General features: G+C 35.7%; 5 protein-coding genes across 6 annotated transcripts; 1 reads left to right on the forward strand and 4 right to left on the reverse strand.

Moving 5' to 3' along the window:
• Positions 1-8: 8 nt before the first annotated feature.
• On the reverse strand, positions 9-1,559 carry Gasu_42850 (peptidylprolyl isomerase). Its single transcript, XM_005704749.1, has one exon. It carries the CDS (start codon positions 1,413-1,415, stop codon positions 264-266), a length of 1,152 nt encoding a protein of 383 aa, XP_005704806.1. The 5' UTR covers positions 1,416-1,559; the 3' UTR covers positions 9-263.
• Positions 1,560-1,572: 13 nt separating this feature from the next.
• Positions 1,573-2,709, reverse strand: Gasu_42860 (putative iron-sulfur cluster scaffold protein). Its single transcript, XM_005704750.1, has one exon. The coding sequence runs from the start codon at positions 2,672-2,674 to the stop codon at positions 1,775-1,777; it is 900 nt and encodes a 299-aa protein (XP_005704807.1). The 5' UTR covers positions 2,675-2,709; the 3' UTR covers positions 1,573-1,774.
• A 10-nt stretch (positions 2,710-2,719) lies between these two features.
• On the forward strand, positions 2,720-4,574 carry Gasu_42870 (hypothetical protein). Of its 2 annotated transcripts, XM_005704752.1 has the most exons (4): positions 2,720-3,169; positions 3,228-3,373; positions 3,438-3,880; positions 3,929-4,574. In XM_005704752.1, exons 1-4 carry the CDS (start codon positions 2,736-2,738, stop codon positions 4,490-4,492), a joined length of 1,587 nt encoding a protein of 528 aa, XP_005704809.1. In that variant the 5' UTR covers positions 2,720-2,735; the 3' UTR covers positions 4,493-4,574. The 2 variants fall into 2 exon arrangements, with proteins under 2 accessions (XP_005704809.1, XP_005704808.1); XM_005704751.1 differs by having other exon boundaries at positions 3,438-4,574.
• Positions 4,575-5,724: 1,150 nt separating this feature from the next.
• On the reverse strand, positions 5,725-8,419 carry Gasu_42880 (archaeal ATPase). Its single transcript, XM_005704753.1, has 2 exons — positions 8,160-8,419; positions 5,725-8,119 (listed from the first exon to the last, which is right to left on the reverse strand). Exons 1-2 carry the CDS (start codon positions 8,328-8,330, stop codon positions 5,846-5,848), a joined length of 2,445 nt encoding a protein of 814 aa, XP_005704810.1. The 5' UTR covers positions 8,331-8,419; the 3' UTR covers positions 5,725-5,845.
• Positions 8,420-11,703: 3,284 nt separating this feature from the next.
• Positions 11,704-13,959, reverse strand: Gasu_42890 (archaeal ATPase). The gene is made up of 2 exons (XM_005704754.1): positions 13,537-13,959; positions 11,704-13,471 (listed from the first exon to the last, which is right to left on the reverse strand). Exons 1-2 carry the CDS (start codon positions 13,872-13,874, stop codon positions 11,761-11,763), a joined length of 2,049 nt encoding a protein of 682 aa, XP_005704811.1. The 5' UTR covers positions 13,875-13,959; the 3' UTR covers positions 11,704-11,760.
• Between the last annotated feature and the right edge of the window lie 2,984 nt (positions 13,960-16,943).

A 16,943-nucleotide genomic window follows, 5' to 3' on the forward strand; every position in this document is an offset into this window, starting at 1 on the left:
ATCATGAAAAAAGATGAACAAACTTTATGGAATCAAAAATGGCTATGGATGTATTTACAACTCATGCAAGTACCTCACATTCCACTCATAAGACGATTGTATGAAGATTGGAGACAACAAATGCCCAATTGGGATGGACACTCGTCTCGGATGATAAAATGGTGGTTACTATCTCAACAACTATTTCCTAGTCGATATCAACAAAGTATTCCTCTACTTTGTAAAATATGGACAGAATGGTTGGATAGAAATACATTTTTAGGTTAAAAAGCGCCTTCTTTTTCCCATTTATCTATTCCATTCAATATCCGAGTATAAGTTATTTTATCTTTGGGTGAAATTTGGGGAAGATATTCTAATCCTTGAACAATATATCCAAAAGTAGCTACATTGCCATTGAGAATATTTCCTCCTTTGTTTCTGGCTTGTTCTGATCTGGGATCCAATGTAAATATGAAGAAGCTGGAATTGGCATCGTTCTCATCTTCCGAAGAATGTACCATAGCTATTGCTCCAAAGGCTGTCATAGGCAAAACAGGTTGCAAATCAGCTAAATCTGCAGTTTCTAAAGTCTTTCCCCAAATAGGGTAAGGATCTCCATCTATCAAAACTTCCATAGGAATATTGCGAGGTTTCTGAGTATCTGGATCGATAAATAATTGTTTGGGTTGAATCAACAAATAGAAACCTGAATCCTTGTCCACTACTGTTGCATCTTGATATAAGTTATTCAATAAAACTTGCATAAAATTTCCACTAGTCAAAGGTGCACTATAACCATCCAATACAATTACTAAATGGATACTGTTTCCTATTGGACTGCCATTCTTATCTCTAAAAGGTGAAGAATTCAATGCAACATTGGCTTTCGTAATCGTCATTTCCACAGTGGCTCTTCCTTTCAATCGAGGTAAGGAATCATACTTGTGTGGTATTGGATAAGGAAATCCTTGAACCATCCACTCTTCTAACTGAGCAATTTTATCCAAACTTGTTTCTGTCTCGTTAGCAATGTCATTTTTCATATCTTTGACTGCCTTTTTACTATTTTTTGCAATTTGTATTTTATCTCGAATAATGCCGAGCAATTGATCGATATCTCCCAAAGCACTGGCAGCTTCATCTCTATGTTCCTTTCTACTATCCAACAATATTTCAACTTCACTTTTATGCAAGATTTGTACTGCCTTTTGTATATCCTTCCAAGCCAACGAAAGACCTGATTTTCCAGGTGAGTGCAAATCGATAAGCAATTGTTCCAAAGTTGATTGTAATACTCTTATAGGTTCATCGATAGGAATGGGAAGAGCATAACGTAATATGGCCTTTCCATTGGTGACAATATACCTTCTAAGAAGTGTATTATCTGAGATAACGCTGGCTTGTACTTGCCAAGAATCCTTGTCCAGACCCATCAACAAAGGAGCAGTATTAATTAGCAAAGTACTAAATAAGAAAAGTGTCAAATGGACAATACAGCCATATTTTAAGTTATGTGTCGAGCAACTGATAAGCCAACTATCACGGTAGAGTTTGAGTCCTCTGTGAACACAACACCCAACTGGGTGACAAAAATTCGTTTCACTATTTATAAACTTGTTCTTGGAACCATTCGTTGATTTCTTACTCAACTTTTTCCAAGGCTTTAATATCTTTGGTTGGTTTGTAAAGTACAATAGAGATTGGAAACCCAATGTCATATAAGATATTATATAATCTCCTTTTCCAATCCTTTCTTTTTTTACATTCTTTTTATGATTTTCATACAACATAGTCAACTTCTCAATACACCGGAGTCTCGAAGTCTTTGTTCTAAACTTTGCAATTGTTCTCTACTTACTTGTTCCATCTTTTGTCTTTCTTCACTTATGACTTCTCTTACACCTTTGACTTCAGGAATATAGTGCATAAGCATATTTTCTACTCCACTTTTCAAAGTCACTACACTAGAACTACAAGTCGTACAAGAACCTTGTAATTCCAAGTCTACAATACCAGTATCTGGATTATATCCTCTATACAATATATTTCCTCCATCCTCTGCAACTGCAGGTTTGATTCTTGTTTCCAACAATTCCTTTATCATAGCAACTACTTCATCGTCTTCCGGTCTTATAGTAGTATCTGACTCGGGTAAACTTCCCAAAAGAACGGGTTCTTCACTACTATAAAATTCTAGTATGGCTTCAAATATCTCAGGCCTTAACACCGACCAACTGACATCTTCCCTTTTGGTTACCGTCACAAAGTCAGGACCTAAGAAAACTGAAGATATGCCTTCAATCCGAAACAGCCTTTTTGCTAAAGGCGATATTTGAGCAGACTGAGCGTTGGGAAAGTCTACACTTGCTTCATTAGGAACTACTTCTCTACCTGGTAAAAACTTGACAGAGTCTGGGTTAGGAGTGGGTTGACTTTGTAAGAATAACGAGCGTTTGAGCGATAATAATAGTGTTGGTTGTTGGAGTACTTGTCTATGAGGGAAACCATGAGTGCCTTTGTATAATGAATGACTTGACCCAGGCAACACAGAAGTAGTATATAAGTTATGCTTTGGATAGCTGAAGAAACGAAAAGTCAAAGGGTTCTCATGAGTCAAGTTTCCAACACGACTATTAACAATAAAAATGGCAAGTGACTGAAGGCGGGTTCGAGCACTTGAAAAGAACGACATGACAAGTAAGAAATGGAAAAGTCGATTCCTTATTTGAATTGCAAAGAGAAAAGTCAAACAAATGACTACGCTCTGTTATTCTTCTAACCATACTCAAACATTGTTAGTCAAGGTCATTTCTTTGAATGGAGAACATAACAAGATAACGGTTACCATCACTACTTGTTATGAAACCCAAAATGTAGCCAACAAAATATTTCGTTTGAAACTTTTCGACGAAAAAGACCCCTTTTTATTTTACGAATGTTATTGGGATGAAGATAGTTTTCTCGTCTTCAAACACCAACAAAACCTGTTGGTGGATTTTCAAGGTTTTGGGAGCAAATTTCACGAGTTGTTGTCCAACTGTCGAGAGGATAAGGAAAGGTTTCAAGCCACTTTATCCATGAAAGACAAAGAATTGGCAACTTTGATAATTGAAGAAAACACTCGATTCCGGACACTGACTTATCTATCTGTTGATTTAAATGTTGCGAGCCACGAGACGATACATAAGTAAGAGAGAGAGAGATACACGTTCTTATCAACATATTCAAAGTGTAACAACTTGTAGTCATTTTAAATTATCGCTGAATAGACTATACGGAATGATAGAGAATATGCAGTCGCAAGTTGCTCATTTGGAAACTCAGTTGGGACAAGAGAAGAGTAAAAATGAGCAGCTTTCCAATCAGTTGCATCAACTTGAATCAGATACTGGTAAGTTTAATGGATAAAAATTCATTTGAAAGCCAAATTCTCATTTGTTTGTTGTCTACAAAAGAACGTCAATTGGAAGATTGGAAAAGAGAAAAGGAACGACAGTTGAACCAAATTAGAGAAGAGAAGAAAGCTGAAAGAGAGAAATTATGGGAAGATTTGGAAGCACAGAAAAGAGAAGATATAAAAGTGTATCAAGATGAAGTCCTTGTTTGGAAACAAAAAGCTGAACAATGGAATACCGAAGTAACTCATTTACGAGAGTTGTTGGAACAAACTCAAAAAGAACTGAAAGGAATGCGTTCCAAAAGAGATGAACTAGAGTCACAATTTGATCAAGCTAAAGCTGACTTGAAAACTATGAAACAAGAGAAAGAACATTACTTATTAGATTTGGAACAAAAGACTAGCCGTTTGGAAGAGTTGGAAAGACGGAATCGGGAATTGTCTACTCAAATAGAAGAATGGCAAACCCAATCAGAGTTTCAGACTCGTGAATGGGAAAAGGTAATGAAATATCAAAGGACAGAACAGAATACTAAAGAAGCTTTCAAGGATAAAGAAGAAAAAGAAAATTTGAAGACCCAGTTGGAATTGTATCGGATGAGTCGTAGTCGTTTGGAAGAAAAACTCAAAAGTTCTATTGGAGAAATCAACAAAGGCAACAGTATCATTGAAAAACTTCAAGAAGAGTTGAAGAACGCGAGACAAAAGGCAAAAATGAAGACAACCATTGCCAATCAACAAGAACAACTATTACAAGAGAAACAACATAAAATAGAACAACTCATACAAGAGATGCAAGTTTTGAATCAAAAAGTCTCAAGCAAAGAACGCGAGTTGGAGCATTTAAATCAATCTTTCCAGACTTGTAATGCGAAATTGGAGGAAAACCAAAAAGTATTGGAAAGTAACCAGCAATTGATCAATTGGCTTAATAAGGAATTGAATGAACTGCAGTTGTCTAGTCAGATTTTTTCGAAGCCTTTGAAGTCTTCATTTGCGACCTTTCCTTCAGCAGCAGCCTACAATAAGAAAGATCGTTCTGCTTCCAATCCTTTGGATAACAATCCTTCTGCTGCCACAAGTAGAAAAGAAACATTAGTGGATAAAGCATGAAACTCATTTGACCCAAAATTGTTATGATGACTTTCTTGTATATTTGTGAATGAAATAAATAGATAAAAAATGGATTGAGGAACCCAATACTTTCTTTTATGTTCCTTAAGTGGACAAGTGATTCTGTATTTGTGAACTTCAGTCGGTTCTTAAATGAAAGCAACTAAAATGGAAATAGCAACAACTGAAGTTGTCAAATACATTTTGAAAAGAGTTGCACAACTCTTCAGTTGCATTTAAATGGATAGAAACAAGATCATCCATGGTCCTCTTACCATTTCATTTCGAACATATTCTTTACTTGATGAGAAATGAATGTCCTTTAAAAAATGCTTCATTTTGGGAACCAATCTTTATATTGTTTATCTTGATGGAGATTAAGGTTCAATGTTTGTAATCAACTTGGAAAAATAACAACTGGTTGCTCACTATTTCATTACAGTCAAAGCTTTGATCAAAATTCTTTGCTCTTATAGCCATTTCACTATTCATTATTTCATTCTGAATATCCACAAGCTGTATGAAATAGTTGGCAATATACTTTTTACTTACAATCAACATAACTGTTATTGTAATAATAACTTCCTCTTTCAATCGTCAAGAAATAAACAAATGCAGATGGAACCCAAGAAAGTAACTCTCATTCTCTCTCACGCATATTCCATTGCATAAAGATAGTTTTCTATGTTCTCGAATTTCTCTTCTATGTGAATAATATCTTCCTCAAAAGGTCACAACATGGGCAAACTTGACAAGCAAATCGAATGTAGCTAAGATTTTGCCAAGGAGAAATGTTATTCTGAAGAACGTATTTCCAACGTTGGTCAGAAATAGTGTCCAAAATGGAACCAAGTTGACTACATTCTTTATATACAATTCCACACAAGTTGAAAACCTTGTCATTTTTTTGTTCTACTATTATCCAAAAAGAAAAGAAGTTACGACTGGGAATCCACTACTAAGGACATTGTTCCCATAACAACTACACAATTTTTTGTATCCAACAAAACGATGTTGTAGAAATTCATTTAGATGATATCAGTGCTTCTCAGAAAATTTCTTATAGTTTCTCTATAGAAGAATAATCTGTTGCAGAAAGTGATCTTAGAGTTTTGATTTCAAGCGACTCAGTTCTCTATTATTTACTCTGTCTCTACCGCAGCATTTTCTGAATTTACTGAATAAACACACAAAGGATACATTGCCATGAGCTCAAGAATTGTAGCACAAATGTAATGTTCAAACAATACCGCTCTCGCAAGTTGGAAAATAAAAAAAATTCTCAAGACTTTATTTCGATGAGGGAGATTAGAAAAAGAAGCCTTTTGTAAGCATTTTCCAGTAAGACCAGGTTCAGTGCTTCATCTCCTTTTCAAGAAACTCATGGATGCCACGAAGAATCAGAATGACGTCTCCAGGCGCTACACCAAAGGTTAATAAAGTAGAGTCGTCCAAATATGGAAAGGTTTTTGGACTAAACACACGCAGTTGACGTGCATAGCGCTCAATAAACGAAGCTTCCGTGAACCCACAATATTCTCTTAGGAAAGTATTCCAATCGAATGACGAAGAACTCGATGCTGCAACACTTTGTTCGCCTCGTGCATCTCCTCCTTCCACTTGCATAGCACTTTGAAGCTCTTCCATTTGCATCCTATTCTCCTCATTTGTTCTCGGTCTTATATTTCGAGTCACTCTTGAAGTAACATTTGATTGCTCCGTTTCCAAAGATGAAACATATTCATTGGACATCGACTCAAAAACAGTTTCACACCATACTGAAAAGTCTTTAGAAAACTCTCCTCGGTTTGCTTCCCCAATTTTCCTCAACGTTTCGACATTATCTCTTCCCAAATACACTTCAAGGTTCCTTTGAGAAACAATTACCAATTGCAGACATGATCGACTACTTTCATTCAAAGTTGATCCCGAAGAATGTTGAGTCACAAAACCACTTGCATCTTCAACAATATTATGTTCTTCGGTAGAGAAACCTACAGATTGATCATATCTAGTACATACTACCACAAACTGAAAACGAAGTTGAACAGATGAAAAAGATTCGTCATTCAAAACGGAAACAACTCCCTTAAAAAATTGTTCGGCTTCCTCCTCAATATTTGTTTTCGAAAATTCAGTTTTGTGATAAAATTTGAATGAAAATCCAACAACATAACGTGTTTGTCCATTATGGAATACAACATATGCATCAGGACCACTAGAATTGCCATCTTTCGGAACAAAAATACCACAACGTTGTAAATAATCCCCATAATAATCAGAAAATGAACCAGAGACATTTCTCAAGATGGGTATATCATAAGATTTTGTTGATTCCATAGAATAAGAAACATTGTCCTGTTCAATAAAAGAACCCTGGAAAATTCCTGGAATAGCAGAATGTACAATAGGCGAGGAATTAGAATGAAGAAAAGTTAATAAGCGAAAGCGAAAGATCTTCATAAATACAAATTCAAAGAAGACTCCTTTTGCTGTTGAAGTGTCGGGAATATAACTAAACGGAGATAAAGGAAAAAGTTCAGTAGCCTCACGGAAAAATTTATAGTTGCTATGAGCTCGCAATATAAACTCACAACAACCAATCTTGAATTCCTCGCCCAAAACTTCAGAGTAAAACCCAAAAGTTGCAACCAAATCCATCAAATAAGTTGTCGTTCCACATAGAGCAATTGCAAAGTTGATTGGAAAAACTGTCCCGAGCTGATAATTGAAAAGAACAAATTGATATCGAAGAAGGGTTGCAGAATCTAATATCTCCGGAACAATAAACGTTGTTGTCTTTCGTACTACAGAGTGAAAAATATCATCTAACACACTTTCCATATTGTCATCGTTGATAACAGGTTGCGACAAGTCTGCAGCTTTCTCTGCTAGGGCTACTAAAGTATTCTTTAAAATCAACGGAATACCTCCTGTCTTCTTTTTTAATAATTCTGCGAATCGATGTTGCAAGCCATCTGAGGGCAATAACCAGTCCTTCAAGGTCTTTCCACTATAAATTGCCAGCTCAAGATATTCATTAATATCGTTGAGGTTAAAAGGATTCAATCGCAACATATCGAGGCTCATGCTACTGGAGCGAGCATCAGACATACGGGCTGAGATTTGAGATGTCCTGCCTGCCAAATAGACAATTACCTTCCCTGTAATCAACAAATCACGTAAAAAACGGAAAAAATTCCGGAAAGGTACATATTCTGCATCGGGCTCGATAAATTGTTTCTCGGTAAGTTCACTATAGTATTTGGTGAGGTAACTCAGGTGGCTAAGTTCGTCTATCATCAAAAATAAATATTGTTTCTGAAACTGTTCGAGAAGAAAATGAACAACTCCTACAGTATCAAAATTCTTTACCGTCCTCTGAGCCATCTGAAGAGCGTCCGTAAATTCAACATTTTGTCGATAAGCAGCCAAAACTATGTTATACATCAAAGCCTCTAGAAAACTTGGAAAAGGAGCACCAGAAAAGCTCTCTCTTAGTTCTAAGATAACTGACAAAGTGTTTTCCGCAAAGTGTTTCCAAGGCACTTTCAACTCACTCGGTTGGGGGTTATCGTTTGAACTGTGTAGTTGTTGAAAAGTCTGTGCATTGGGAACACTCACGCTCTGCAAAAATATTCAAATAGGCCAAAAAGTTTTGGCCTACAAATGTTTTGCCGGCTCCATAAATATGCGGCGCAAAACAGCAAGCCGGGCGATTGAACGAAGGCCCACCGTACGCCTTCTCCGAGAACTGAAAAAGAAACGTCTGTATAATTGTCCTGACGTCCTCTTCCCTGTCAATTTGTGGTTCTTTTAAGCGGTATATTGTTTGCATTATTCAAAGACTGATACAACTCGAAACTTTCAACAACGAATGACCTAAACACAAATTGTAAATTGGACAAATTGATAATGTTTTTCAAGAGTTTCCAGGGCGGCTATACAGTTACTTTGGATATCGTTAAGTTGGTTTATGACACTTTAGCCACTTCAAACCTATCGAGGGATTAAAGTTATAAAAATGAAATTTCGGAATCTAAACCTCTCTTTGAACATATTTCAAGCTTTGAATTGTTTCTATTGTAACAGTCCCACCTTTTCCTTTGAGACGTTGAGCTCCACTTGGCTTGTATTGTCTTTTTGGATTGTCCAATATTGAATACCTCTGTTACCTTTATATACTCCATTCAAGAAATATCGTTGTTTAAACTCTGGTATCCCTTGGAAATTCGCTGTTTGTGTTTCGAGGAGATAACCAAGGCAATGGATTCCAAACAACTCAAGGTCGTGAACCTTTCATCTCTCTCGTAAATCAGCAGATTTTTATTGAATGTCGTTTTAGAATATTTTTCGTGCATACCTGCAGTCAGAATCTTGGTCCTTTAGGCTCTTGTCGATATCAGCCCTTGGGTTCACATTTTCAAGATAGTTTGTAAGAACCTTAACTAGATTCTTAGTCGAATCCTATTCCTTTTATTTTTGGGCACTTTAGTTATGTCCGTTTTCATTTAGGAAGATACTCTTTTTAAAGAGACGAATTGTAGGTTTGTGATCAGATTTGGAACATAAAAGACATTTCTCAGAATAGCATGCAGAAGAAATCCAGTGACTACTTCTGCCCATCTGTCATAGTTGTCTTCATAGATTGGCACCTTTAACAGGGTCATATTATTAGATAAGTAGGACGCTCGTTAATAAGTTGACGAAGCGTTTAAAGAAGATTCTGACCAGAGATAGATTGCTCCTTGCTATGATTGATCTTCCTAGACATTGTTGTTTTGATACACCTTGTAGATAGGTATTTATATAGTTTGTCTCAATGTCTCATATCTATTCCCTTATGGATGATCGTTAATTCATTTATCACGAATTCTACCAAAAGAAAAATTTCAATAGTCATCTTACCCAGTCGTTTTGTTGTATCGTTTTACATAAATGATAAAAGTATCTACTGAAAAAGCAAGGTGATGCTGACTATAGGAGTATTTTAGCTGTTAAAGAGACATTTCCAAAAAATGGACAAATAACAAAAAGTTTAAAAAGTGTACAAACTTTCGGCTTATAAGAGTACCAAAAATCAGTAAAGTCTCTATGCCCAAAAAAAACTATTATAACAGAAAGGAGTTTACATTTCAGTGTTTCTCATCATAGCAGAAACATCTGAGCAATCCTTTTACAATTCTTTTTATAGATGATTGTAAAACATTCCCATTTAGCAAACTCTTGCAAGAAAAGATAACATTGCTAAAGCAAGATTGCAATCGTACACATAGCGTTGTTCAAATCGGCAGAAAGTCTCATTCTTTTCAATACTATATAATTAGGTAAGATTGCCGATGGACATTTACCTTGTTATGATGACAAGTGGTGGGTTCTTCGAATGGATAATTTTAAAACAAAAAATTAGGAAACAATGGAACTTAAGCTCTTGTAGTAGAAAGACTGCTCTGCTTCTTCTTCTTTTTTTTGGAAACTAGAAACATAAATGATCTAACAGTGCTATTAACGAATACTCTTATAACTTTTCACTGTTGACTTTCATTCGAAGAGAACTATAGGGTTGAATCTGGAAAGGGACGATCTTTGCAACTTTCAATCTTTCAGCAACCGTTTGAGATACTCTCTCTATGAGCTCCTTGACTTTAACAGTACTCTAAACTTTACCCCGTAAATTATATCCCTATTTGTATGTTTTCTAATACTCAATGACTCGATATAATCCTTGGCACTTGTGTGTAGACCCAGTCAATGAATGGCAAAGTTTGAGGTTATAACTTTTTGTGTTTGTTAACTATCCAAATATTGCATATATCAAAATATACCAGAGTAGCCATAGTAAAAACTCAATCTAACATTCCCTGAAGAGAGTAGTAGTCACAAGAAAGTTTCTGGATGACTCAAAGTCAGGGACGTTTGAGTGTAGAGCCAACGACTCAAAATGAAGCACTCCTATGTGGACAACATACTGCAAAGGAATTATACAATATCTTGCAACAATGTCAATGTGATAAGAATACATAACTAACTACCTATTTGAATATGTGATAGTAATCTTTTGCAACAATACTATCTGCCAGGGCATTCCACATCTCAGCAAAGTTCCTACCAAACAACATTTTCCAGGTACTAGAAACATACCTTTTGTCTAAATCATTGCGACAGATAACTGTTTGAAAACGATTGATGGTGCAGAATTTACAAAAACTTTTCAATCTGACTACATTTCTGTCTCCTTTACAATTTGTCAAATAACCACTCCTCTAAAGGATTCAACGTATTACAAACTTACAATTCCAAACAAAAGATTCTACTAAAATATTCCTTATTCTGTTAATATGAAAACCAAGCAGCTTTCGATCGATTCAACCAAGTTCCATCACCATTACATCTTTGAAGTTTGCACAACAATCTACAACCTTTTGTCCGCCAACTTGTGGCTCTATCAAACCTAATCTAGTTGAAGACTCATTCTACCTTTCAGAAAGGTAAAGTTTATGCTTGGTTATGGAAACTTGGGTGCTCACCCAATCACATCGGGTCTCTGGCTGAAGAAGGTTTGTTTTAGAACCTTCACAGTTTCCAAAGTTGAGAAGTAAAATACCATAGTTTAAGCCTTGCATTTTATTTTGAATAAAAAGTTTTTTGTTGTATAACTTTCCATTGCTCAAATTGAGTCATTATCAACGTGTCTCAAGCTTCCATAGCGATCTATTTTGGTAAAAAACTGATCCAACAGCCTTTTGAAGTCATCCATTGTGAGACTATGCTGAAAAATCGAAACATTTCAGAAACGTTTCAATGTCAACAAATATTCCATTCATACGTAGAAGAGAAGAAAGAATGTGAGATTCTAAAACAATTGGAGCAAAGACAAAGCGCTTTCTGGTGTCATATAGAGTTTTCTGTTTCTCCAATACGGACTTTTTCATGACTTGAGAGCCTTTCCCAACAAAGTTTTCTACAATTGCTTCAAAATAGCCAATCTATTGTCATAGACACCAAAAATGACTCAACTTATTGAATACAATTGTCGTATATTTAGTATTGATAATATTCAGAATGTATTATGCAATTACATAGCCATGTAAAATGGCTAGATAAGAATGAACTACTGTGAACCAGCCCTGTCAGCCAGCTAATAAACTCTTTTCGGAAAAGAATGTATGGTCTCCAAAGAGGCAAAAAACTAAGATGTAACCAAGTTTCAAACATACAAAAAATAGTTTATTTGCTCTTCAAAACAAAGAAAAGGACTGAGTTAGAATCTATTGCCAACTTAAGAAACTGTTACGGATTCTATCAAGTAAATCTAATCCAAAATCCCAAAAAGTAGGATTATGAGAAACACAAAATGCTCTTTCAAGTCCATTCAAAATTTCGTCGTCAATCAGCATTTCCACATCTCTTTCACAAAGAATAACAAGTTCACAATTATCAGGTACTTTGAAAGAATCATTTCCAATAAACATTCCACTGGAATAACAACGACTCTGATTACCCAACTCATTAGAAACATTCAATGATAACTTTGTACTAACGATAATAAGCATACAATGATGATAATCCATTGCACTGGATAAGACTTGATCATAAACAGGATCTAAAAATTTCTTGGCTTCATCTATAATATCTGACCAGCCAATTCCTTCCGACTTCCAACGTCCTTTACAAGCAACTCCAACAGTAAGAACTTTGGGTTCCACAGGAGATTGTAATTTGAATATAATATCAGGACTATGAGAAGTAGCGTCCAAAGGAATGTAAATAGTCTCTAAACAAAGTGTCTCTCGAATAATCTTATTCCATTCAGTACTGGCAAAAGTTCTTCGACTCTTGTTCGATTCATTTCTTGTTTCTCTAGAACTAACAACAGACTTCATATAGTGAATAGGTGATATTGTACTCATTGGAAGTTTCATTTGTTTCCATATTGGAGACAATTGACACAACAATTCCCTCAACTCATTTCGATTCTTTGAAGACAACATCAAAACTAGTCGTAAAGCAACAATTCCTTCAAATACACGACACTTTGAATAGAAGAAACAATCTACTGGTTCTACATCAAGTGATCCAAGAAGTATCTTTTCCAAAGAAGATACGGAAGGGTCCTTCTTGAAGATTCCAACAAATACTTTTGGAATTAGGACTTGAAAAGTATTCTGGTCAATAGGATATCGATATAGTCCCATTTCTGTTACGGCATCATATAAAAAGGACTCCGAGGTCAATCTATCATCTACTTTAGACGGTATACGATAAAGAGCCATCATCAAAAGTAAATCAAAAACACTTTTTCTATCTTCGTCCAAAATCAATATTCGTTCCACAAATGGTTCAGCACAAATTATTCGGAAATCATAGTCATTCATACAAGTCAAACATTCTTCTTTCGATATGAAAGGCTGGTTTCTTGGTATTATATAATTCAAAAGCATATTCACAGCACGAGTCAACAAACCAGGAACTCCACCTGTACATTCCAACAACGAATCTGCCAATTCATTTACTGAAAATGAAGAACTACATAAGACATCACAAACCGGTTCTTGAGTAGGTGTTTCAAGAAGAGTCTTTTCAAGGAATTCAACAATACTGGAAGCGTCCAAAGGTGATAAAAAAATAAAATGTAGTATGACTTTTGATACAGAAGAGACATCATTCTTAATACTTAAACCCTTGCTTTTCCCAACAACTATAAAAAACAAGTCGGGTTCTTTGCACAATTGACTAATGATACCGAAAAAGTCATTGTAAGGTCGAATCACACCTTTGTCATTCTTCTCCAGTTCAAAAAAAATTCCATTCGTATCAAAAACACCAACTTCATCAAATGCCAAAAAAAGATATTGATCGGAAGGAATCCCCAGAATATCTCCTGAAGACTCGGAACTAGAAAGCAGGGATACAGAGCAACCATGTCGGAAGGCTTCATCAGTTTCAAAAAAGGTCAGCCCCAACTTGAGAGCAGGCAGCCTTTATTAAACAAATAGTAGACTGCCCACTCAAGGTTGCGTTCTTTCAGGTCTGTGGGCTCCAACTCCTTTAAATCCGCAGAAAGCAATGAAGCCCTTTTCAGCTTCTCCAAAAAGGTTCTCCTCAAAGGGTCTGAAGCAAACGTCGACAGGGAAGTTTCACCAAACCTTTGCACCAACTCCAAATAGGTTCGGGCAAAGGTCGTTTTGCCCGAGCCAAAGAGATGGGGGGCAAATGGTATCGTCAAGCGATAGTCGCAACTACTTGTTACACCCCTGAGTTGCTCTCTGCCGCTATGAAGATAATACAGTTCTTCTGTCACTCGAAAAACATCTCTTTCACGATCTACCACAACAGACTTAAACTTGTCCACAGCTTCCCACTTTTCATCCAAACTCGCCATCGCCAAAGAGAAATTAAACAATCTTTTGTTTATTTCGGAGTACAAATATAAATAAACGATTGACTGTTTGTCGGTCACAACAACAACAAGGAAAACAGTAAAGGATACCAATCCAACTTCTTCTCTTTATCAACTGATGACTATGTCATACCTTTTATGGCTTGGACTGAGATGACTTGAACTATGGAAGAACGATCAATATGGCTTTTTCCGCTATCGATATTCTTATTCTCGTATGCTAATATAATGCCAACTCTCATAGGGTACAAGAAGGATTAGAAGGAAGCCAATGTTTATTTCACAAGTTTTTTATGCTCTTTGAGAGTATAAAGCTATTAAACATGGCCCATTCTCACATAGATAAGAAAGTTTCTTTCAGAATTTTCGAGAGTAGTCATGAGAGTTCCAAGCAATATAGATTGTTCATGAAGAATTTGTTCCATAGACGTCTCTCTCTAGATTAACTGTATTTTATGGAACAGTTTTTACGTCACTTTTGCTTCATTTCGAAACACGGAACTAGAGTATGAACCAAGTCATTCTCTTCTGTAGTCTATTCAAAAGCTCCAGTTGAAATATTATTATTTAGTAGAAATGCAGAAACCCGCAAGCACAACACTCCTTTATTCTCAGCAATCACCAAATTCCTTTCTTACGATATCATGAACAAGCAGCATTATCACTAAAGCTACAAAAGTTGATGATAGCAAAAGACAAAACCAAAACAAATGTGCAAAGAAGAATACAAAATATCTCGTGGTGTTATCAAATCTCAGAAACAACAATGACTCACACAAGTGTATCATCAATACTCAATTTCTGTAAGAGTCAATAACTCCTGTTTCTTTCTCCTCTAGAAAATAGTAGCATTTGATACTGTGAATTCTGTTAAGAGGAGAAAAGATATTTTCAAGAAAAATTCAATTCAATCGAATTGAGTCTATTCTAGCGACTCTCTTCTCGTATCTTGTCATTGCATATCATTTGAATCATAGTTGAATTCCTTCTCCTCAATAGTCGACTATACATTTGAGGTGTTTTTGAAGGTAAACATGACTGTTTAGGTTTAAAGGCTTTTGTTGCATCCTCTTGTACGATAAACTTTGTAAAAACCACAACTTTTAAAGATATACAAGAAAGCAAACTATAAAAAGTACAAAGCTGCTTTAGAAACGAGATAACTCCAAGAGGGCTATTATCTCTTCCAATATAAAAAAAGGTAAAACTTTTAAAAGCTCTGCAAATTCAAAGAACGATTTGTTCAGCTGCAGTTGAGTCCTACTATTTTTCTTCCATTCTCAACCATCAGCTCATTGAATAAGTGAGTCACTATACAAAAGTTCCTTGCGTTAAGCACTTGGAAGAAGACTCTTGCGAAATATAACCTGATGGGTACACTAGTAGAGGCTTCCTTTTGGATATTGGTAACGAGAATCAAAGACAACCCAACGTTTCGTTTAAAAAACGGGTCTATCAATAGAAGAAATGTTCATTTCTACTAGGGACAAGTCAAACTTGAAAAAGAAGAGAAACGCCTTTTTATCCAAGTTGCTCTACAGAGAATAAAAATGTCGTCAACTCGCAAGCAATATTCAGCAGAATAAGATAACACAAGTTATCTGATTCCTTTGCAGAGTCAAAACCCAAAATGATATTGTGATTGTTATCCAAACCGGTAAAGGTCTTGTTCTTTTAAATATATTGGATCAATTTCGTCTATTAGTAAAAAAGAATATAAATGTAGAAATAATGGAAAAATAAGAATCTTTCATCTCTTCTTGGCAAAGTAAAAAAGAAAGGTGAATCTTGAAATATATGTGCAAGGAGAACCAAAAGCATCACCACTTTTACTGTTCTTATAACAGTCAAAACTCTCTACAAGTTCTTTATGTAGAGAACAAAGCGTGACCCTTGTAACTTTTGAGGCTCTATCCTCCTTATCGTAAGTAGTTTGTGTACGTATTTGTGTATAGTCAAAAGTATTCCCAACCTTTGAACAGTTTTTTGTTGTAGCCTTGTCCTCTGTATACTTTCCAATTCTAGAGTTGAATATACGATTTATTCTTCTTTATAACTCGTAATCGAACAAAGATTGTTCCTTGAGCGTAATTTGCATAAAAGGAAAGGTTCTATCTCTCACAATGCAAGCCAAACAGAGTAAATGTCAGTGAAATTGGAAAATGACCATTTTACACCTTTAAGGAGTTTTCCTTAATTTTGAGTGACCAACAAAGAAAGGTTCTCAGATCGAGAACGAGTCAAAAGCTGGTTGTAGCAAAACCCGTTCTTGATTTGATATCAAAATAGGCTCACAAGTAGTTTGAAATTTACCTTGCAGAGACAAGATTGATCAAACTCAACTCTGTTAAAAGGCTACAGTGTCGCTAGGGAGTTGAGAGGACCTTTGTTACGACACTGTTCTTCCCGTTTCACAACAATACTGAGACGTGAGATTGATTGTATCTAGCACACTTATTGTTCCAGAACCTTTTTAAATATCTCCAAGTGGAATATTTTCTTTCATAAAACTCACTAGTCACTCAAAATAATATATCTCCAGTGAAAGGAGACAATACAAAGCAATCCTCCTCATAACAATCCAATTAGAAATGAACACAATGGTTTGATTGTTGGATAAAAAGGAAGGCTCAGTGAGTGTTGTCAACGCTGTGGACCTGATTCAAGTTTGCTAGTGAAACTTTTCAGACTTTAATTGCTAAAACGAATTCGTCGTTCGTTTTAGTTGGACAAGTGAATTTCTATTATCTACGTTTCTTTTTTAAGCCCTTCAAATGTTTCTTTTAGAACAGTCCATCGATTCCTGAGCTCTGAGTTCCGTGTAGACTGTAGTTTCTTTTTAGTATGTATAAATTTTATTATCTCTTTGGAGTTTATATACTTTATGCAACACTTCTTGTTATTTCACTTCTGGTCTTGTATGGAAATTTGAGATAAGCGTTGTCGAGAAGAGAGCAAAGACAAAGGAATTCAAGCTGTCGTTGAGTGTTGGTAGATTAATCAATTAGTTGTTTCACAAGTTTGTTTATTTCTATCGATAATTGTTTCAGA

The sequence above is a fragment of the Galdieria sulphuraria genome (genome assembly GCF_000341285.1).
Source record: "Galdieria sulphuraria unplaced genomic scaffold scaf_38, whole genome shotgun sequence".
NCBI lineage: Eukaryota > Rhodophyta > Bangiophyceae > Galdieriales > Galdieriaceae > Galdieria > Galdieria sulphuraria.

Bases quoted from the DNA above. Each gene is read 5' to 3' on its own strand.
- Gasu_42850 (XM_005704749.1), bottom strand. From the start codon at position 1,415: ATGGGTCTGGACAAGGATTCTTGGCAAGTACAAGCCAGCGTTATCTCA.
- Gasu_42860 (XM_005704750.1), bottom strand. From the start codon at position 2,674: ATGTCGTTCTTTTCAAGTGCTCGAACCCGCCTTCAGTCACTTGCCATT.
- Gasu_42870 (XM_005704751.1), top strand. From the start codon at position 2,736: ATGACTACGCTCTGTTATTCTTCTAACCATACTCAAACATTGTTAGTC. The intron at 3,170-3,227 runs GTAAGAGAGAGA...AACAACTTGTAG, and splicing joins AGCCACGAGACGATACATAA to TCATTTTAAATTATCGCTGA. The intron at 3,374-3,437 runs GTAAGTTTAATG...TGTCTACAAAAG, and splicing joins TCAACTTGAATCAGATACTG to AACGTCAATTGGAAGATTGG.
- Gasu_42880 (XM_005704753.1), bottom strand. From the start codon at position 8,330: ATGCAAACAATATACCGCTTAAAAGAACCACAAATTGACAGGGAAGAG. The intron at 8,120-8,159 runs GTAGGCCAAAAC...ATATTTTTGCAG, and splicing joins ATGGAGCCGGCAAAACATTT to AGCGTGAGTGTTCCCAATGC.
- Gasu_42890 (XM_005704754.1), bottom strand. From the start codon at position 13,874: ATGGCGAGTTTGGATGAAAAGTGGGAAGCTGTGGACAAGTTTAAGTCT. The intron at 13,472-13,536 runs GTTGGAGCCCAC...TGTTTAATAAAG, and splicing joins CTTTCTGCGGATTTAAAGGA to GCTGCCTGCTCTCAAGTTGG.